At 38.0% G+C, this 20887-nt stretch overlaps 4 protein-coding genes across 5 annotated transcripts; 1 reads left to right on the top strand and 3 right to left on the bottom strand.

The window, feature by feature from the left end:
• Positions 1-165: 165 nt before the first annotated feature.
• LOC137734554 (uncharacterized) lies at positions 166-2279 on the bottom strand. Its single transcript, XM_088697002.1, has 3 exons — positions 2039-2279; positions 1340-1865; positions 166-560 (listed from the first exon to the last, which is right to left on the bottom strand). Exons 1-3 carry the CDS (start codon positions 2113-2115, stop codon positions 381-383), a joined length of 783 nt encoding a protein of 260 aa, XP_088553128.1. The 5' UTR covers positions 2116-2279; the 3' UTR covers positions 166-380.
• A 1595-nt stretch (positions 2280-3874) lies between these two features.
• LOC137734717 (cyclic nucleotide-gated ion channel 1) lies at positions 3875-8256 on the bottom strand. The gene is made up of 8 exons (XM_068473984.2): positions 7912-8256; positions 7250-7384; positions 6297-6849; positions 5774-5986; positions 5388-5686; positions 5134-5245; positions 4800-5036; positions 3875-4707 (listed from the first exon to the last, which is right to left on the bottom strand). The coding sequence occupies exons 2-8, from the start codon at positions 7276-7278 to the stop codon at positions 4009-4011; spliced, it is 2142 nt and encodes a 713-aa protein (XP_068330085.2). The 5' UTR covers positions 7279-7384; positions 7912-8256; the 3' UTR covers positions 3875-4008.
• Positions 8257-12532: 4276 nt separating this feature from the next.
• LOC137733739 (putative protein phosphatase 2C 76) lies at positions 12533-16879 on the top strand. Its single transcript, XM_068472910.2, has 9 exons — positions 12533-13279; positions 13621-13906; positions 14084-14211; positions 14712-14810; positions 15084-15242; positions 15435-15521; positions 15808-15899; positions 16241-16315; positions 16474-16879. The coding sequence occupies exons 2-9, from the start codon at positions 13659-13661 to the stop codon at positions 16630-16632; spliced, it is 1047 nt and encodes a 348-aa protein (XP_068329011.1). The 5' UTR covers positions 12533-13279; positions 13621-13658; the 3' UTR covers positions 16633-16879.
• LOC137733740 (uncharacterized) lies at positions 16872-20558 on the bottom strand. 2 transcript variants are annotated; one of them, XM_068472911.2, is made up of 9 exons: positions 20329-20558; positions 19356-19474; positions 18894-19034; positions 18689-18794; positions 18332-18514; positions 17998-18160; positions 17561-17796; positions 17318-17407; positions 16872-17152 (listed from the first exon to the last, which is right to left on the bottom strand). In XM_068472911.2, exons 2-9 carry the CDS (start codon positions 19368-19370, stop codon positions 17106-17108), a joined length of 981 nt encoding a protein of 326 aa, XP_068329012.2. In that variant the 5' UTR covers positions 19371-19474; positions 20329-20558; the 3' UTR covers positions 16872-17105. The 2 variants fall into 2 exon arrangements, with proteins under 2 accessions (XP_068329012.2, XP_068329013.2); XM_068472912.2 differs by having other exon boundaries at positions 19356-19440; positions 20329-20520.
• Positions 20559-20887: the final 329 nt, after the last annotated feature.

Genomic DNA, 20887 nt, shown 5'->3' with positions numbered 1-20887 from the left:
TGATTTTTTTATTAGATTAATTAATTAACCTTTTCTTATCGTAAATTTCTTGTTATTTTAGGAGAGAAACTTCTCTAACGCCTCATGTGAGAGAGAAACTTCTCTAACGCCTCATGTGAGAGAGTAAATTTCTTGTGAATGAAATGCAAATTCTAGATCACAATATCAAGCAAGGAAACGGGTAATCGATGAAAATAGTTAGATACAAAGTTCAAGGTCACATCAACCTGATGTATCAAGTCTTCGACATTTTTGAATCGAAAATATACCAATCTTGCCAATTGTTTCAAAGATGTGAACTTCATCCTCTCAACACGTCCTATCCATATAACATGTCATGATTTTCTCATCTATTCTATAATTTTGCGTATATAAGGTAGCTAGACTAAATCTTGGACCGGCAGAGCAGTCAAACACAAAGCCCTCTTCTTCTTGTAGTTGGTTTTGAAGCAAGCCTGCCTCAGCCTCTTGGCTCTCTCCGGCAACTCCATGTCCGGCATCTGCTGTAGAACCCTCTTGTGCTCCTCCAGCATCATCACATCATTCGTCAATCCCATCCCCTGCAATATTTCAATTTTCAACAGTCAATCCCTACATTACTAATTACGACTTTCCAAAAGCAAAACTCATTGTCAATTAACCCCTTACCGTCATATTTGATGAAATTTCATTCACTGTGCCGTCAAATACTGGCACGTGACCAGCACATTATTCACTTTTGAGGATAAAGTCGTGCCACTATTTGACGATAAAGTGGATAAAATTTCATAGAATCTAACAGTGAGGGGGTTAATTGATTAATTTCAAATCATTTCGGAGTTAATTTACCAAAAAATAATTTAGGTGGTCAATTCAACTAAGATAATCCTTGAACAAACGATAGTTTACCTAAAGTATATGTATATAATAAATTCATGGCACATCATGACCTTATTTTAAAGTCGTTTTCATCGCAACACGTGTTTACCAATATGTAGGTTATTTTGAAGATATTTCAAGACTTGAAGATTGCTTTCAAACCCTCTTTTAATTTTTGATCCATAAACTAAGTAGTCATCCTTCGTCCTTGGTCAGAATTTAGAACAATAGTAATGGGCCTGACAATAAACTAAGTAGTCTCGCAATTACATCCTAAGTAGTCTCCGTGTAAGAAAAGAACTGAGAAAAATTCTCAGTAGTATATCTCTGGTCACGTGATAAGAAAGATATATTAACGTGAAAGTATACTCCCATGACACCGAAATCTTTCTCGTTTCGAGCGGAACCAATAGCATCGGACAAAATAAGCACTAAAGATCATATGACAAGTTGACAACACATGAACATGAAAATTACGTACCTTAACATTTTCAATGAGAGCATTCAAGCTCTTGATCTTTCTGCGCGGCCATCTCATGATGTTCAGTTCCCTGCACCTCCTCTTCAAAACCGTCAATCCCACCTTCAACTCCTTGGCCGCCTGAGTTATCGGCACGTCGAAATACTTCTGAATCTCGTCCAGTTCCAATGGAGTGCCACACCTCTTCTTGCAACAACTCTCATTTTTTGTCCTGCTTTCATCTTCATCTTTGCCCCAAATCTTCATCCCCCACTCGATCGTCCTCAAAACATCGTCCGAATCACCCGAAACACTGTTCGAACAGTCAACGGATTCCGCCATTGTTGTCAGGGGCTTTTCATCAACCACCTCGTAACCAAAAGGTGATCGAAAAGCAGCGTCGTTCAAAATGTAGTCCCAGATGCCTGAATCCTCAAAATCTTGAGAACCCATTTTTGGAAGCTGGTTGGACTTGCATCCCAATGGCAATGGCGGTGAATCGAAACCATTGAAATTTTCAAGGTGCAGACTTTCTAATGCAGCAGCACTGCAAAAGTAAAGTAACCCATGTACTAAAATTCATGTAAAAATCATAAAACATATACATACACAAACACATATATATACAGCCTTCTTCAGTTCTTGAGATGTTTGAACAAATAAATGGAAGATTAACAGGGGGAAAAAAAGCAAGAAGTACAAATTTTTCGATCATCTTACTGTATGGAGGAGTTAAACTCATGTGGGTCTGTCTCAATTTTTGGAAACAGAAGTTGGGAGGAAATGGAATCTGCCATTGGAGAGTTTTGGAAAGCTTGGAGAACTATCAGAGAGGGTGGAGGAATTAAGCAGTATAAATTTGACTGGGTCGGGAAGGAGATTGATGGGATGAGAGAGTCCGTGCCGACGCTCTCAAAGGGGTTACGGTTCCTGTTTGGCACTTACTACATCGGACATTTAATTTGTGAACAATTACCAATCACAAAAGGGGGCTGGACCATGCCTTAATTATGATTTTAATGTTTAAGAATAATTGACTTGAATATGGCCTTAAAATTAATTTATCACCCACAAATTCACGGAAATTTTTTTGCTCACCACCTTCAAGTGATGATGATGCTTATCAGTCACCATCCTATTTATTACTGTTAGATGAGTTTAAATTTCGAAATCTGTATAGTAGATAGAAACAAATTTAATAATTTGTTTAATAATAGTCAATGAGATACAAGATGAGAAAAGTATACACGGGAAATTCGTTTATTATTTGTTCTTTTATTTTTTGTCAAAAATCAAGTATTACTTATTCAAAAAATCTATTTTATAGTATTTTTTGAATAATAGATAAAAGAGGTGTGCGGTAAAGAAAATTACTTTTGCAAGATATGTATGTATACGTATAATGCATATATTAATGTGTGTGTGTATATATATATATATATATATATATATATATATATATTAATTATGTCGTTTAGAATTACGGCCTAGTAATATTCATCTTTACTTGTAAGTGAGGGATCTTAAGTTCGAAATCAAAAAATAATGATAGCATCAGTGAGGATTGATGCTACACCAAGATGCATAGGCTTTTATGTTTTTCGCCATCATGATAAAACGTCATCTGCTTTTTAATCTTTTTTATGAATATTAGGGAGGATTTTTTTTCCTAGTTAAGAATAATGGTGAAAATAACGATTGATAGGATAACAATTTTACAATGCATGCACAAATAAATGTATGAACATGGCGCAAAAAAACAGAAAACTTGACTAGAGGTTAGGATAGGATAGGAGGTTACTGAACGATTAACGATGTAGTGGACATAAATTCACATTAAAATTTGCTTAATTACGATTCTACGGTAACAGTGTAAGAATAATCATTTCACGCATTACTCTACTAAATATTCTCATCTCTTAATTAATTACGGTAGTTTGTGATTAAGAGGAATAAAAATCCTCTCTTTTAAAGTGGAGACTCTTTGCCACATTATATTTTGGCATACGTTTTATAATGTTAGCACGAGAATTTACGAAAACAACATTAAATAACATTTCTCTAAGAGGAAAGCAACAACTAGAACAAGGAGCGACCGACCGTGGTCCGTGTGTTACACAAAGACCTCACACAAAATAAGTGCAAAAGATTAGAATTCAGAGAAGAGAGAGACCTTAAAAATCCCAATTTATTGGAGGTTTTTTTCCACTTCTAATTTTTCATTTAATCAGTGCACTACACCCCCCGCTTGTCTATGAAAAGTTTAGTTTCTTCCAGACATTTTTAGTCACCAATGAGCGGTTGAGATTCAACTAAATAAGCTATAGTTAAATCTCAACCTTTACTTTTTCCAAGTTAATGCACAGGCAAGCCTTGCTCCTCAATCAAACATTGCCTCAAATGATTGTGATACTCACCATGCTATTCATTACCGTTAAATAAGTTTAAATTTTGAGATACGTGTAACAAGTATACACAATCTCAAAATTTAAACTCATTAAACGACGATAAATAAAATGGTGAGCGGTAGGAAGGGTGGAGAGAAAAAACCACACATAAACAAAAAGTGGCTCCCTACCATTATGCAGTTGCACCTTTCTACATTTTTATCGGTAAAACCGTTTCACACTTACATTTTACAAGAAGACGAGCAATCATATAACTCAATCAAAACCTCCATATACCTACGATTATTGTTCTTCAGCGGTAAAATCAGGCTCCGCCGGCTTCTGAAGTAGCATGGCCGGTAGTCTCTCTGGCACCCTTGCCTTCCGTGTACCACTGCGCCCTAAAGTACGCAGTATATTAGCAGCAAAACGGGAGGCATAAATGGTGGCGCCTAGACTTGGGGAGCTGGCCTCAGCCTTGGCCAATGCATCTTGCAGCCTATTCTCCTCTTCCTGCAGAGACTCTTCTAGCTTCTTCTTCATATGGCGGCGCCACGCTGCTTGTATAAAAGTGGCTGCCCAAGTCCTCCACTGTTGTGAGTAGAACCTGAATGTGTGCCGGAGCTGCTTGCTGTGGAGTCGCCTGAACTGAGAGGCTACAAACTTCAAGTCATCCGCTTTTAAAGCAAAGGCTTCAACTTCACTAAGGGCTTGGACAGTTCTGGTCGAGATGGGAAGATTAGCTGATGGGTGGGGATCAAGAGCCCATGTCAAAAGTTCTTCGCCACAAAAGTCACCGGCCTTGAGATACTCTGAGTTGAAGAAACCGGTTCTTCCACCATTTGTGGTCATAGTCAATAGCCTGCCCCGCATAATAAAGAGCATTTCGTCGACTGGGTCTCCCTCCCGAACGATATAGCTTGCCTCTGTATATAGTACCGGCTTGAGACAGTCACACATTGCATCGAGCAGTTGGTCATCCATTTTCTCGAACATTGGCACCTTTAATGCAGTCAAGGAAAAAGTAAGAATCAATATCTAGCGGTTTGAAAGGCACACTAAGATGACAATAACTTAATGGTAGAGAAACTCACTCTCATAAGCAGAGCCAAACAGAGATGGCGCTTTATGTCCCTTCTAAGATCCTTCGGAAGATTACATATCAAATTCTGTTCATCAACGCCTCTGGTTTCTTGCCATTTATATTGTTCGTACCGCCTGATGCGCTCTCTCAAAGTATCGGGTAGCAAGCGGTGGGACATCCATTGTTCTGCATCTCTCCTTTTCACTCTCATTTCCTCCAATCTCGTGGTTGTAGACTGCAAATATGTCTGTTTCAACAATTTAAAGTTCATCAGGACCTCACGACAGAAATAGAAACGATACTTCAATCCTGCAAAAACTACATGCACAACACTAAGTACCAACCTGCATATTTCCGATGAGAAATGAAAATAGCACCAATCCAGCAATGGAAATGAAGATTGCAAAGCAGATTTCCCATACATATGTACTGGTTGCAAGGTTCTGACCAAGTGAACTGCAAAATGAGAATGTCGAGAATCAATACCAAATAAAGATACTGGGCCAAATATAAAATACTCCTTTTAAAAGTTAACTCTACTGAGATCACCGTCAGAAAACCCTAAGAATGCAGACTAAGACAAGTTGTATAGGCACACCTCAAATTCCGTAGGCCCCACCAAAAGCAGTAAAAGAATTTCTGAGGAAAATCTGTGCTTGACTCAACAATACCAGATTGAAGGGCATCAAGGAATATTCCAAAATCGAACTTTAATTTGTCTTCATCTTGTATTGGGCAGGAAGAATTTAAGAATGTGGTCTTCCTAGAAGCATTCAAGCTCGCGGTATCACAGTATAAATCCTTGAACAAGCATATGGTTGCATTGTTCCCACATGCTGCTTTCCAGCACGTGGTTTCGCGTTCTATAGAGACCAAGTACCAAAAGGCTCCCAGTACCTAAGAACAGCAAATCACTTGAAAATCAGAAGATTTAAAAAAGATGAGTAATTATATTGTAGCAGTGAATATCATGATCAAACTTACATGACTGGCAAGCATGTAAAGAAAAAGATTAAATGCAGCTCCTGCCCAAGCAGTTTCGGTAAGTATACCAGATGCCCTTGTGACTTCTCTATACAATGGATATATTCGTATAAACCTTGGAAAATACTGGAACAAAACCACAAACTTCAACAAATTCTTTGTATTCAACGTTCTCGAGCCTGCCAATCTTGGAATGAAAATTAGAATAACCACCTGGACATATTTCATAGTATTATTAGTGATCCAAAGTAGAATCAAAATACTGCACAAACATTCCAATCTAAACAAGACATCGACTACAACTAACCACACTATATGCCGAATTTAAAGTAGCAGATACGACATATGACTTAGTAACACTTGCACCACCAAGAGTAAGCACAATATTGGGCAAAAACGATTACCCATCCTATGCAGAGAGAGTACAGATTGTGCGTAAAGATACTCCTCAACCCACCATATTAGATGGGTAACCAAACAATATATTAATGCACCTCATACAAAGTAGGAAGGGTTAGCTTACTTGTGGGAGAGGCAGGACTGCAAGAATGTCAATTACGAAGTATGATGAGAGATACCTCCTTGCAATGGCCCAAGCATCTTGAACTAAAACACCTCTTCCAAACACTCGAGAAGAAGGAGCAATAAAACCAGTACGAAACTGGAAAATTATGTGAACAATATAAAATATATCTGTGAATGAACGCAAAACACTAGCTGTTATCTCCATCTTCCTGTCCAAACCAAGGCACTTTTTCTCATCATCAATCACCGGGATGTAAAAGAACAAGGGATCAAGGGAGACAGCAAAAATACATGCCAATACAAATATCTTATTCCACTTCTGAAGGAATGGCCCTTGAGGATCAAGAATTCTACCACCAAAGCTGTTGGCGACAACACTGTCAATTGAATAAGATTTCCATGACTTTTTAATCCGCTCAGAACCAGATTCCAAGCGTCTTTGGAATTTGGCTGAGACCGAGTTAAATGTTCTTCTGAACTTCCCTGGTGGCATATCATCATCTGGAGAATATAATGGCTCAACATTTTTCTCTGCAGTCCAGTCCTGAAACCTGAAATAAGACGGTATGGATATTCCAACATAAATTACACATAAGGAGATTTCCAAGCATCTAGCATTACATACAAAAGTTATAACATATCTCTGAAACGAAAGGACAGGGACAGGATGGTGTAATTATGTGCCAAAGCTAGTAGCCTAGCAACAAACAAAGAGCTCAGATGAGGACGGAACCAGTGAAAGAAGTGAAATTAGCAACAGTAATGGCACATTATATCATCCCATTGACACTGATGTAAAAATTCAGGCAAGTACTTCGTAGTAGCAGGACAGCGAAACATCAAAAATCCAAACTTATTTGGTTCTGAAAGCGAGAAAAGTGTTATATAGTTGCAAACTAGTCAACATGATATCATGTACGTAATGTTATAAGTACTAATTGTCAAACTAACCTGACGAACTTCTCTTGCTGAAAATTCATGACTACAACTTGTTTTCGATAGAATCTCCACCGGAAATTCAACCTCCGAACCTTTCAACAACCGAAAGAACTCCCTCATGCACCTCCAAGTTCCCGGAATCAGTCCCTAGACAAAGATTCAAAGTGAAATGAAGAGAGTTCAACATAAAAACTTCCATAATATCACAAGATGTTTCCTAAAATTACTCGCCTACGCGTTAATAAAAAAGTGCTATTTGCCCCAATTCCAAAAGCAGAAATTGCACTAACACTAAATATCCATACAAAAAAAATCTTCATTTGAGCAAATATCCCCCTAAATTTAGCGTCCATTTGTTTTATACATCCATAAATTCATTGCTAACAACAAAACTTAATCAAAACATAAAAATTTGGTCAAAAATGGACCGACGGGACCTCTTCCATTCAAAATTTTGAACCAAAAGTCAAATAATTCCAACAAATTAGATATTTTGGATTTCCAATTTCACATCCTATCCAGTAAAGATCAAACCCAAAATTCAAAAACTAAAAATCCAATCTTGGGGGAAAAACCATGTCACTGAAACCAAAGAAAAACCGAAAAAAAACAGACCAAAAATATCAAATTGAAGAAAACCCAACAACAAAAACGGATGAAATATGTTAACTCACCAAGAAATAAAGTCCGAGAGCGCCTAAGAGAAGAGATTATCCATGGCGGAAGAACCGAAACTGAAACTTCTCCTTGTGATTATCTCCAAGACCCAGGTAGCTTTTTGTGCTCGATATTCAATCAGTGACAGAGAAAGAGAGAGATTAGAGAAGAAGAAGGGGGTTCGGGGAAATGCGCAGTGAGTCAGCGAGTCTCCGAGTCGGCCCGCTCTCTCCTCGCCGAGATTAAATTATAGATTTTGTAACAGAGGCGTCCGGGGAGAGAGAGAGAGAGAGAGAGAGAGAGAGAGAGAGAGTCCAACAAAGTTCGCAATTTTGACGACTGTGATTTATTATTTTTTGGTCAATTATTTTGACGACTGTGATGGCAAAGTAACAAAGTCTTCTGGCCTGGGTCCCACCCCCGTGAAATAAAAACAATTTTTTTTTAAATAATTTGTGCGCTCTCTCTCTCTCTCTCTCTGCAGTTATTACCCGATACGGTGCGTACGCTCGCCGACGTGGAAAAGTACATTTGTGCCCGCGTGCTTCCCGGGTCTATGGTATCTTTTTGTCTTTTTTATTTTCAGTTTTACCGCTTTTGTCTTTTTAATTTTCATTTTTACCCCATTTTTTTAGTATTTTAAGTCCCACATGAAAAAACATTGCAAATTGGACCAACAAAAAATAAAAGAAAAGCATTACAAATATATATTGTATTTTAAATCCCACTTGAAATGTATTGAGTGAGCAACGAGGAGGATTAGTCGATATTAATCATATTATATCATTTTTTGGTTGGAACTATCGGCAATGTGTCCAAGAAAAAAATAACAACTCACTAACACGTCAACAAAAACTTACATGTGTACAATACAATTCTCATAATCTCACTAAATAACATTTTACATATGATAAATAAATACATATAATAAAGAGTGTATTTTTGCTCACCCTTAAAGTGAATTAGTTGTTCTTAAATTACTAAAAAATTTGAAATTTATGTTTTAAAACCTAAATAAAACCGAATCGGTTTTACAGATAATATTTAAGTACTCAATCGAGGTCAATTCTAAATTGGCAACCAAGGAGAGCAAAAGCCCAAAGTCATCAGAATTTGATTGGTTGACTCGTGATGAGTGAAATTTCCTGGAAACTTCTTTGACAATGCGTATGAGAGCTCGATCCATCCATGGCCTTGGTTGCTTCTGTTGACTTGACGGACCTATCGACTTTCGCATTTTTTAAGGTCACCATTTCTGCTTCCTGCATTTTTTTAAATAACTGAAAACGTTTTTATGGTATTGGCAAATGGTAATGGAGATTCAATTTTTAGGTTCCAAAGCACTTGAAGTGTTTTATGCAAAAGAAGCATTAGTTATGTGTTTCTTGTAAAAATAACTTTAATTCACTTGCATTTTCATAAGGATTTGTCTCAAAAACATTTATTTTCACTAAAAGTAGTTTCGATCATTTTTAAAGTATTTCCATACAATCCCTATGTTTGCCATTTTGAAATTTTAGGGAAAAAGTTTAAAGCCAATTTCTGTTTGTAACATGTTGTATAACTCAGGCTACACCACTGCGAACCTGATGAAACGTCTTTTGTTGTCAACTTGTCAAACAGAAATATTTGCTGTCAAAAGTTGCGAGATCGGAGGAAATGAGATTGAAGGAACAAAATATGGAATTGCGGATGCATTTCCACTCATTTCCTCGGAATTTTGAGGTGCGGATTTGGCAATCTATGAAGCACAAACTGAAAGAAAACATACGCATGCATTGACGTGGAGAATTTTCTTCACATTCTTCAAGTATTGACACTCAGATAAGTGGCGATACTTCAGAAAATGGACGAGCAACTGTTGGACGCCATCTGCAAACATCTCACACCGGTGCTGTACGCGAAGAACGACATCATTTTTCACGAGGGAAAGCCGCTTGCTGAGGAGGATTAGTCGATATTAATCATCTTATAGCATTTTTTGGTTGGAACTATCGGCAATGTGTCCAAGAGAAAATCACAACTCACTAACACGTCAACAAAAACTCAAAATTTGGGTTTTCGTAAAGAAAATTGTACATTGATTTAATCAACTTAGTTAAACTTACATGTGTATAATACAATTCTCGTAATCTCGCTAAATAACATTTTACATATGATAAATAAATACATATAATAAAGAATGCATTTTTGCTCACTCTTAAAGTGAATCAGTTGTTCTTAAATTACTAAAAAATTTGAAATTTATGTTTTAAAACCTAAATAAAACCGAATCGGTTTTACAGATAATATTTAAGTACTCAATCGAGGTCAATTATAAATTGGCAACCAAGGAGAGGGCGTACAAAGAGAAGCAAAAGCCCAAAGTCATCAGAATTTGATTGGTTGACTCGTGATGAGTGAAATGTCCTGGAAACTTCTTTGACAATGCGTGTGAGAGTTCGATCCATCCATGGCCTTGGTTGCTTCTGTTGACTTGACGGATCTATCGACTTTCGCACTTTTTAGGGTCGTCATTGCTGCTTCTTGCATTTTTTTTAAATAACTAAAAACGTTTTTATGGTACTGGCAAATAGTAATGGAGATTCAATTTTTGGGTTCCAAAGAACTTGAAGTGTTTTATGCAAAAGAAACATCAGTTATGTGTTTCTTATAAAAATAACCTTAATTCACTTGCATTTTCATAAGAATTGGTCTCAAAAACATTTATTTTCACTAAAAGTGGTTTCGGTCATTTTAAAAACATTTCCATACAATCCTTATGTTTGCCATTTTGAAATTTTAGGGAAAAAATTTTAAGCCAATTTCTGTTTGTAACATGTTGTATAACTCAGGCCACACCACTGCGAACCTGATGAGCCGTCTTTTGTTGTCAACTTGTCAAACAGAAATATTTGCTGTCAAAAGTTGCGAGATCGGAGCAAATGAGATTGAAGGAACAAGAAATGGAATTGCGGATGTATTTCCATTCACTTCCTCGGAAGTTTGAGGTGCGGACTCGGCAATCTATGAAGCACAAACTGAAAGAAAACATACGCATGCATTGACGTGGAGAATTTTCTTCACATTCTTCGAGTATTGACACTCAGATAAGTGCCGATACTTCAAAACATGGACGAGCAACTGTTGGGCGCCATCTGCAAACATCTCACACCGGTGCTGTACGCGAAGAACGACATCATTTTTCACGAGGGAAAGCCGCTTGCTGAGGTGCTCGATCTTCCGTCACGCGTGGTAAGCTATTGAGTTACACTGCCTCAGCTACTGCTAGGGTAAGCTTTCTTGGGGAAGGTGACTTCTGCGGAGAAGAGGTTTTCGATCGGGTGCTGATCAACTGTGCTGCCTTATTCAACTTCACCTTGCCAACTGAAACTGTCAATGCGCAAACAGAAGTTGAAGTGTGTGTTCAAAGGGTGCAGCAGTTGAAGACGGTAGTCTCTAAATCCTGGTGGCTTTAAACCAGAAGATAGTCATGCTATAAAGATTTAGTATCTACTAACCCTCTCTGGTAAAAGAGTAATGTTAAGGAGATCAAATTTCCAAACCAAATTTGCAAATCAAATAAGGTGTTACCAATACGACACTTAAGTAATAATTCAAACATTAACATTCACATCATTTGGTTTACAAAATTTGGTTTTAAAATTTAGTCTCTCTAAAATTGCTCTTAACAAAAATTTCTGCATTACTAACACAATATTAATAGAATATGGATGTAATATTAAGGGTATTTTTCTTAAAATGACTAGTAGAGATTGCACGTTGAGAACATGATTAATTTTGGTTGTTAATTTATATATTATAAATTTTACGAATTAATATTTAAGACGTTATTTTCAAGTTGGGATTGACCAAAATAATATTTAACCGAGATTATTAATTAATCGGATATTAAATGATTAAGGTTCTAATTTGTTTTAGGATAGATGCTAATCACTGTTCTATGTGCTTCCATCTTGATGGTTTTAGATCAGACGTTCAATGGTGACATCACCATCGCTTAAGGGTTTAAGGGTAGGGATTAAAGCACTAGAATTGTAACCCACTAAAAGCAGAGAAAGGGGAACACGTGGGGTACTAGTACTAGGACTCTCAAAACCCCTCGTGGACGCGGCTGCACCATATTACTCCTCAAGTGGATGCATGAAAGGCAACACGTTGGCAACTCTATTCACTGACAAGCAACCAGAACAAGACTTGGCAACTGAAGAATCAGCAGCTCCTCTTGATGAGAGCCAATAATGACTGAACATGTATTCAAGTTATGATTTTTTAATCATAATTTGAATACGTGTCACGTCGTGATTTCAATAGGAGAGGTTGCTGATTCTTCTGAAGTTAAATCCAACAAAAAGCCTCTCTCTCTTCTCTGGCTATTTCGTGTACTGTCCCGCTATATTTATCCACCACCTGAATCTCACTCACTCAGTCCCTCTCATTTTCTCTCAAAACCCCTCATGGATGTGGCTGCACCATATTACTCCTTAAGTGGATGCATGAAAGGCGACACGTTGGCACCTCTATTCACTGACAAGCAATCAGAACAAGACTTGGCATCTGAAGAATCAGTAGCCCCTCTTGCTGAGAGCCAATAACGACTGAACATGTATTTAAGTTGTAATTTTTTAATCATAATTTGAATACATTTCACGTCGTGATTTCAGTAAGAGGGGCTGCTGATTCTTCTAAAGTTAAATCCAACAAAAAGCCTTTCTCTCTCTCCTCTGGCTACTTCGTGTACTGTCCCACTATATTTATCGTCCACCTGAATCTCTCTCTCTCTCTCTCTCATTCTCTCTCAAAACTCCTCGTGGATGCGGCTGCACCATATTACTCCTCAAGTGGATGCATGAAAGGCGACACGTTGGCACCTCTATTCATTGCAATCAACCAGAACAAGACTTGGCTGCTGAAGAATTAGCGACCCTTCATGCTGAAAGTCAATCATGACTGAACATATATTTAAACTGTGATTTTTTAATCATAATTTGAACACATATCGCGTCATTATAGGCTTTTAGCAGGAGAGGTGCTGATTCTTCCAGCAGCAGCGAAGTTAAATCCAACAAAAAACCCCTCTCTCTCTCTCTCCCTCTCTCTCTCCCCCTCCTCTGGCCACTTCGTGTACTGTCTCACTATATTTATCCACCACCTGAATCTCACTCACTCAGTCCCTCTTTCTCTCTCTCTTATTTTCTCTCTCTAGGATTTTAGATTCTATCAGGTTTTTAGAGTGAGAAAACTGTACTTTTACACATACCTGTGCAGGCATGGAGCTGATTGGATCACACTTTTAGAGTCGGAACCTCGCCGTCTGCGCCCGGTATATTCAGTCGGATCCGATCCTACTCGGTGCTCGAACTCGAAGATTTCAGCCACAATTCTGTAATAAATTCAACTTCTTCTCTTCAATTTCATCACCAAATTTGTTCGAATCTATCTCTTGGTTGCATTTGGATTTGCGTATGTGTTTTCTGCTAGTGGACTTGTCAATTATTTTTCTGTTTGGTTGCCGAGAAAGCTGAGGAAAGTCATAGAAACTAGAAATGTTGTTTTTGAATTTCATCATTTCGTTGTTTAGTTTAGTTATGAGATTAACTTTACCTCAATTGCGTTAATCTCCGTTAATCGGTTTACTGGAAGTTTGATGCTATAAAGAAATGGATTATTTTGTAGTTACATTGGCATCTTTTAGTGGTTTTTGATTTGTTCAATGCGATTTGCAGAAGATCTGGTGCTTGCGGCCAGACCGGTTTATGCTTGGATGATCTGCAAAAGTTACATTAGGAGTGTGATTGTTCAAGCCTGGAATATCGTAACGTCTACGAAGGCAAGGGTGCATTTCAACAATACTGATAGAATTTGCGTGCTTGCCAATTCGTGGAACCGAGCATTTAGGTCGAGTTTGAGGATGATGGTTGATACAGGTGCGACGGATGAACAAGGATCCGTTTTTGATGTGCTGCCTGACAAAGATGAGGATGGTGAATATACCAGTGGAGGGTGCAAAAGGTTTATATCGATTATCCGTATCTGTCTTTATTTTTGTGTGATACTAATAGGCAAAATAGATATCCTTGTTCAACTGTGAGCAGGCCCGTTCGAATATTAAATGATATAACTGGTGCTGGCTGTCAAAGAATTAATCTTCGGACTTAACTTCGTGTTCCTTTTATGTCTCGTTGACAGCGAAGGTGGAGAACTGAGTTGCGGTTATTCGAGTTTCAGGGGAAAAAGAGCAACTATGGAGGATTTTTATGATGTTAAAATGTCCAAAATTGAAGGGCAAACGGTCTGCCTGTTTGGAATTTTCGATGGTTAGATTCTCTTTATCTTCTTCTTTTATTTTAGATAACGGAATATGTTCTGATTACTAAAAGTCTTAAATGTAGGGCTAAAAATCATTCATCACAATGTCTATGAAATGCTGTCCACATAAGAATCCAGAGTGTTTGGACACATGGAATGAATTTAGGTTTTTCGAACATAGTTGCAACCATTTAGTGGCTGAACCCTTAGGAAACTGCGGTGGCAAAAGGTTGGGCGAATCTGATAACTTTTGCTACTTTAGATCCCACGCGGTTACTTTCCACGTAAAGGAAATAATGAAAGAAATTATCAATTTAATCATCAAGCCGGTTGGTTGATATTACTCGCATATATCTGAGGGTTCTGCTACACAACTTTGACCTTATTCCTAAGATGTAATTGTCCTGAGATTTCAGTCAAATATAAGCATTTTACCTCTTGGCTGAAGTAGAAAGTACTTGTCCTGTGTATGATAAAAGGTTTTCTAATTTCTCGTCTATCTTTACAGGTCACGGCGGTTCTCGTGCTGCTCAGTATTTGAAGGAGCATCTATTTGAGAATCTCATGAAGCATCCACAATTCATGACAGACACTAAGTTAGCTATTAGTGCGTCCAAGTTCCTTTATACCTAAATTTGTGCAGCACTTACATTAAAACGTTAGGGTGGCATGGTTGTAGCATGTCCATTGTTCTGACACAGGATCCTCATCCCATACGGGTGGAATTATTTAGTTATGTGTCCTCTTAGGTCAGGTGGAAAGAGATAAAATGTTTTTATCCCTGTCATTTCATCAAGCTGTGGGGTTCTGCATGGAACACTTTTTTACCCTGTGACATAGGTCTGTTTGGTTCTTCTGGGTAACTTGGGTGACCTTGCAGGTGAATCGTATCAACAGACCGATGCAGACTTTTTGGATTCTGAAAGAGATATATACCGGGATGATGGTTCTACTGCTTCAACAGCAGTCTTGGTTGGTAACCATCTATATGTTGCTAATGTTGGAGATTCACGTACAGTAATATCAAAGGCAGGAAAAGGTATTAATTGAGTCATTAGTTATTGAAAAGTGGTTAAAATTTTATGATACGTAACTGAATTCATCATGAAGTATATTGGACACCTTTCCATGCTGAAAATGTTGAATGTAATCATATAGAATGTAAGAATTTAATATTTTATTGATATGCTGGATTTCTATAAGTAGTTTTCGTTTTTCCCATTTTGGGCAGCTATTGCTTTATCCGAGGATCATAAACCAAATCGAAGTGATGAGAGGAAGAGAATTGAGAGTGCTGGGGGTTTTGTAATGTGGACAGGTAAGACTTCAAAGTTTCTGATTGACGCAAGAAACTATAATCTCTATATGTTGGCTGTCATTATATATTTATACGAACAAATAATGTGTTATTCATGCATCGGTTGTTTCTCCTAGTTTTGCTTATGTGGTGCCTATTCTTGAGAGTTCATTTATGGGCTTTGAAATTTCTACACAGTTTCCGGCCATCCAATACCAGTTGTAGAGCTGCTTGTTTTACTCTTTTGACAATTATGATAAATCAGCAAGGTAACTCTAACTCACCTACTTTTCTGTTATATTCTCAGGCACTTGGAGAGTAGGCGGTGTGCTGGCCATGTCTCGGGCTTTTGGGAACCGCATGTTGAAGCAATATGTTGTTGCAGAACCTGAGATCCAGGTGATCATCGAAATTCTTACTGTTTGATACTGGATTAACTTATTTCTTTATTTGTTTTCTGTGGATTTAATCTGTCCATGCGTTGAACCGGTCTTTACTCTTTCTACAATCTGGTCTAGGAGCCGAGTTTTGAATAGTAAATAGTAATTTCCCAGTAATTGTTGTATCCGAGGAGTCTTATTTTGGTAGAAAAATCACAAATTACTTGTTTCATCATGGATGTTACATTGATTTGTATCCCCTAGATTCGAAGATTTTTCATTCCAAATGTCTAAAACTAAAACGACCACAGATCGGAAGTTAAAGGAAAGTTTTCAGTAGTTTTTTTCATTCTAATTCAGGACCTAGTGGTGGATGAAGATTTTGAGTTTCTAGTGCTTGCTAGCGATGGGGTATGGGACGTGCTACCAAATGAGGTAAATCCTACCCCGGCCATTCACCTGTCCTTTCACCGTCGGACAGTGGGATGAGCAGTTCTTTTGCGTACGTATGTGTAATGATAAGATCTCGTTTTCTTGGCCTCGGATTATTGGTTTGGTTAAACCCTGGCTCCCTGCGTATCTATGTGTGTCAGGTTGCCGTTGAAGTTGCCAAAACAGAAGAAGAACCCGAGGCAGCAGCTCGAAAGTTAACGGCGGTTGCCTTTTCCCGTGGCAGTGCAGACAACATAACATGCATTGTGGTGAAGTTCCAGCATGACAAAGCAGGGCCAGCCAGTCCTCACCAGGATTAGAAACTTTGCATACTGCATGTGTGGATTTTCAACATTTTTAAGAAAACCATATTAAATTTGCACATGCAAATGGCCGAATGTGCTTATGGAAATGATAGCAATTTGTTTATTCGTTGGTTTTGTATCGTAACATTTCGTTTTAGTACGGAGAAGACGGGCTTTTCGACCCGTTCCGCTTCCGTATCTGTCTATGTATTGTATACCCTTTCTACGTAGCTGTAAAGATGTCGGTTCGGGTGTTTTGATCTTCTGATAGTTCAAATCCCTGTCATTTGAGAATGGAGCTCTTCATGTTTTAGGGCACAATCCCTAAATTATTGAACATGCAAAATCGGTAGTCGAACCCATAGAAGTATGTAAGAAAACGATTGCTCAAGAATAGCATATGTTCCTTGATGATCAGGAGTTCGACCTAAAGCCTGTCTGATATAACCAAAATACACAAGACGTTGTGCCTTGGCGCGCAAGAAAGTTTACTCCGATTGAGAGCCTTGCCCAGGGTCGACAAAGAACTCTTCCACTGCGAAAACAACGCGTAATTTTAGTTTTTTGTTCTCTCCATATCAAAGAACCATGGAGCCAAATTCACTAACTTGTTCATAGATGCAATCAAACTGGGAAGAACTGAACAATGCTTAAATGGAAATATCGAGTGACTAAGCATTTAAGAGTAACGCGGTTTTACCCATGTCATTTTGCTGTGGAGAATCAAGCATAAGGTCCGAGTCGGAAGGCAGAAAGGGTGAACCCGCATAGTTTCCAAGTGCTCCAAGATCTGTCCATGCAATAAGCGAAGAAGAATCCATCAATAGAAGAGGAAATAGTTAACAAGCACATGACGGCTTCACAACCCGAGAAGGTTTCCATGAAACTTATTAACAACTCTAATTAGTTATACTGCACTGCTTCCTGTTTCTAGAATTATTACCTGGTAAGTTTGGCCATCCAGCAGTATCAAAAAGCCCGGAATTCCAAGGAGCCTGCCCTGATAACTTTCCACCATCTGTTCCAATACCGAACCTCTCCAAATTTGTGAAATGAGAAGTAAATGCAGAGTCAAGCACCGATGTGTCTGCACCTTGCCCTGATATTTCTGATGGAGTGTAAGGAAACTGGCCATTGGACACTGATACTGGACTTGAAACCAACTCCGTCTTGATACCACTGTGTCAAGGATGATCAAGAACATATCAGAAATGAAGGTAGCTGTGAGCGCGTTGTATGGACAGACGTAAACTTTACTGAATACGGATGTACATGAATCCTCGATTCAAGTTTAAATGAATCAGACAAAGTATAAGAATGTCAAACATTGGCAAGAACAAATTGAAAGTAAAGAAAAAAGTGGTGAGATAGCATCCTCACTCTTGACATAAGTTTAGTGGCATATGGTGGAAATTTCCTTGAGCAGGGATTCCATTGACCAAATGACAACTCGCTATAGTGCCCATGGAATTGATTTGGTGATGACCCTTAGACGGAAATGGAGGCTGCTGCATGACGGGGTATCCCATAGGTAAATTGTTAACTGCACGAAATATAAACAAAAGAGGAATAAGGTATCACATTACATTGAGATTTATGGCATAGACTTCAATTAGCAATAGAAAATGCAACGCAGCGTCTAGTCTTTTCTTGAACAAAAATTTAAAACGCCGACGTGTGCCTAAACATTCAGGTTCTCTTGAGAAGAAAATACCAGGCGTGTAATGCATTCCATTATGCATAGGAGGCAATGGAACCTCTGGAGGCTCTTGCTGTTTCATCAGCTGGTATTGTTGCTCAAGCAAACGGTTGTACATAACAATTTGATTTTTCAGCTTTAGCCTCGTGTAGTAAGCCTTGAAAAATTCTGCATTTTCTACTTCCAATTTCTGCAGTACTAAACAAACAAAAAATATGACAATTAGATCAATTCGGAAAATATAGCAGCAATATAACTACGAATACAAAACCTTCTAATGCACCATCAACTAGTGATACTTATGCATTGCGAACAATGAAGAAAAGTGAAGATGAAACAAAGGAAATTATGTGGTATAATGTAGTGGCATACCCAAGCTTGTAAAGCCAGGCTCAATCCTAGCACGATCTAACAGGGTATCGACGACTTCATTTTTGTTCATATACAACCGCAGACACCTTTCAATCAAATTCTGGACCTACAATGTTCATTAGAATACCGAACAAAATAATGCAATTAAGTTTCATCCTTGGAACAAAATCACACTCAAGCTCAAACAAGTAAAAAAATGTCTTACAACTTCAATATCTTCACGTGTGACCTTTGTGCTCTTGTTGCTGGAAATAGTTACTGAACCAGAGTCCAGCGTAGGGACCTCACTAACGCCATTTTGTCGGTCATTATGCGGAAATTGCTTTTCTGTTGATTTCTGTTTATCCTGTGAAAGTCCTCTTGCTTAGTGATACGAAACTCAAAGAAGTAAACAAGACTTACGAAATAAATGTACTGTTTTGAACTCATCAAAATGTGAGGCTAGCTAGGAGGGGGAAATAATTAAGTTGTATGGTTTATGGCATGGCTACTCTTTTTCCTTCTTTCGACATAGGCCAAACAGAAATGACTTAGGAAAAACAGACAGCCAAGAGTTTTTCATACAACAGCACTGGGTTAGAGAAATTCGGGTGCTATCATTGTCTGTCACATTAATAAAATCAACGATGACTCGCAGATTGAGAATACAAGTAAATGATGCTAAAACCTGCAATATCTTCATTTCACTTCAATGCACCTAAACTCTGAGCTTTTGTTTGGCTCGAGATCTTCCCTTCAACTTTCTATGATGGCTAAATCAGAGAGACCAATAAAACCAATTACAACCTGAAATATCATAAAAATTGTTTAAAAAAGGATGAACAATTGGAATAGCATGTTGTTCAAGCGTTTGGATGTCAAAATAGCTTTCAAACACAAAACACGGCGTAAATACACTACCACTCATTCAACTAAGCCCTAAATGCAGCTACATATTATAGTATTAAATTTATTGAAGATATCCCAAAAAAAATGAAATCGCGAAGAAGACAAAGTAGACAATTGAAGTATTAGTAAATTCACTACCTCAAACCAAAATACGCGTAATTATTTGATGTAAACCAAATAGGTAACATATCGAAGCATTAGTTTACCTCCATTGAACACCAGATGCACATAGAATTCCTCACAACATCAAATGATAAGACAATTTGAATGCCGAATATGCAAGACGGGTGAATTTACATCTAATAACATTAGTGTAACATGCCAAACAAGGAAATGGATTGATTTCACCACTTCCAACCATCCAATTATGTAAAAGGAACAACTTTGTTTTTCTGTTTCTGCAATTGATTGATAAATTTACAATTCCTTATCGTTTTCCCATCGACGACTCTCGGCATCTAAACAGACCATAAATCTCAGAATACCAAAACCCAGTGATCACTTTCCCCTGACCCCTTGTTTGGTTGCCAAGAAAATCCAAGAAAGAAAGAAAAGAAAACAACACCTCATCCCCAAACCCAAATCTTCAGCTCAATTCTCTTCCTTTCTCTGTACCCTTTTTTCAGCAACCAAACAAGCATCAAACTTTATGAGAAGAAAGCTGAAAGGAAGCATCTTGAAGCAAAAACAAGCAGAAAAATAAATACAAAATCGTGAACGAGGCGGAAGAAAGAGAAAGGGTTTTGAGTTACCATAAAGTGGAAGGCTTTGGAGGAGGAGGACTGCTTCTGCTACTGCTAGGGTTTTCCAGAGGCAGGCAAGTAGGCTGCAGGTTTACTGAAACGTTGGTGTTAACAGTTAAGAAGGAGAAATTTAAAACCAAGTGGGAAGGGAAACGGTGTGAATTTTTTTTACAATTATCTCACTCACTGTGTCACACTCTCAGGTGGTATTTTGTAGTTTTTGTGTTTTTATGGGGGTCAAGTTTTGAGGAAGCTGCTTGTACCCTGTTGATGTTGTACGTGGCTTGGGCCTTTTTGTTTCCATTTTGTATTTTGGTCACAGATATATGGTGTCCCATTTTGAAAATTTCTTAGTAATACGACTCGGTGGATGCTACGATTATTGGACGACATGGATTGATTTATGTCCAATCGAACCGTTGTATAAAGTTTGACACTTATCGTTTATAATTTATTAATTAATCTACAAATCATTTGCAAAATGAAATTTGATATATAAGTGAAAGAGGGTGTTTAATTATATCTATACTATTAAGAGATCCCTCATTGTCAACTCTTTTTCCTTTTT

The sequence above is a fragment of the Pyrus communis genome, chromosome 7 (genome assembly GCF_041283825.1).
Source record: "Pyrus communis isolate YQ-2024b chromosome 7, ASM4128382v1, whole genome shotgun sequence".
NCBI classification, from domain to species: domain Eukaryota; kingdom Viridiplantae; phylum Streptophyta; class Magnoliopsida; order Rosales; family Rosaceae; genus Pyrus; species Pyrus communis.
Note: the sequence above shows the minus strand (reverse complement) of the source record. Positions and strands in the feature narration are given on the sequence as shown.

Excerpts from the sequence above, each read along its gene's own strand:
- LOC137734554 (XM_088697002.1), bottom strand. The coding sequence starts at position 2,115 with ATGGCAGATTCCATTTCCTCCCAACTTCTGTTTCCAAAAATTGAGACA. Across the intron at positions 1,866-2,038 it reads GAGTTTAACTCCTCCATACA|TGCTGCTGCATTAGAAAGTC; the intron begins GTAAGATGATCG and ends TTACTTTTGCAG. Across the intron at positions 561-1,339 it reads CTCTCATTGAAAATGTTAAG|GGGATGGGATTGACGAATGA; the intron begins GTACGTAATTTT and ends GAAATATTGCAG.
- LOC137734717 (XM_068473984.2), bottom strand. The coding sequence starts at position 7,278 with ATGAATTTTCAGCAAGAGAAGTTCGTCAG. Across the intron at positions 5,987-6,296 it reads CAGTCCTGCCTCTCCCACAA|GTGGTTATTCTAATTTTCAT; the intron begins GTAAGCTAACCC and ends AAATATGTCCAG. Across the intron at positions 4,708-4,799 it reads GTTTGGCTCTGCTTATGAGA|GTGCCAATGTTCGAGAAAAT; the intron begins GTGAGTTTCTCT and ends ACTGCATTAAAG.
- LOC137733739 (XM_068472910.2), top strand. The coding sequence starts at position 13,659 with ATGATCTGCAAAAGTTACATTAGGAGTGTGATTGTTCAAGCCTGGAAT. Across the intron at positions 15,522-15,807 it reads GGGTTTTGTAATGTGGACAG|GCACTTGGAGAGTAGGCGGT; the intron begins GTAAGACTTCAA and ends TTATATTCTCAG. Across the intron at positions 16,316-16,473 it reads GGGACGTGCTACCAAATGAG|GTTGCCGTTGAAGTTGCCAA; the intron begins GTAAATCCTACC and ends TATGTGTGTCAG.
- LOC137733740 (XM_068472911.2), bottom strand. Across the intron at positions 18,795-18,893 it reads CACGTGAAGATATTGAAGTT|GTCCAGAATTTGATTGAAAG; the intron begins GTAAGACATTTT and ends TGAACATTGTAG. Across the intron at positions 18,515-18,688 it reads GCCTGGCTTTACAAGCTTGG|TACTGCAGAAATTGGAAGTA; the intron begins GTATGCCACTAC and ends TTGTTTGTTTAG.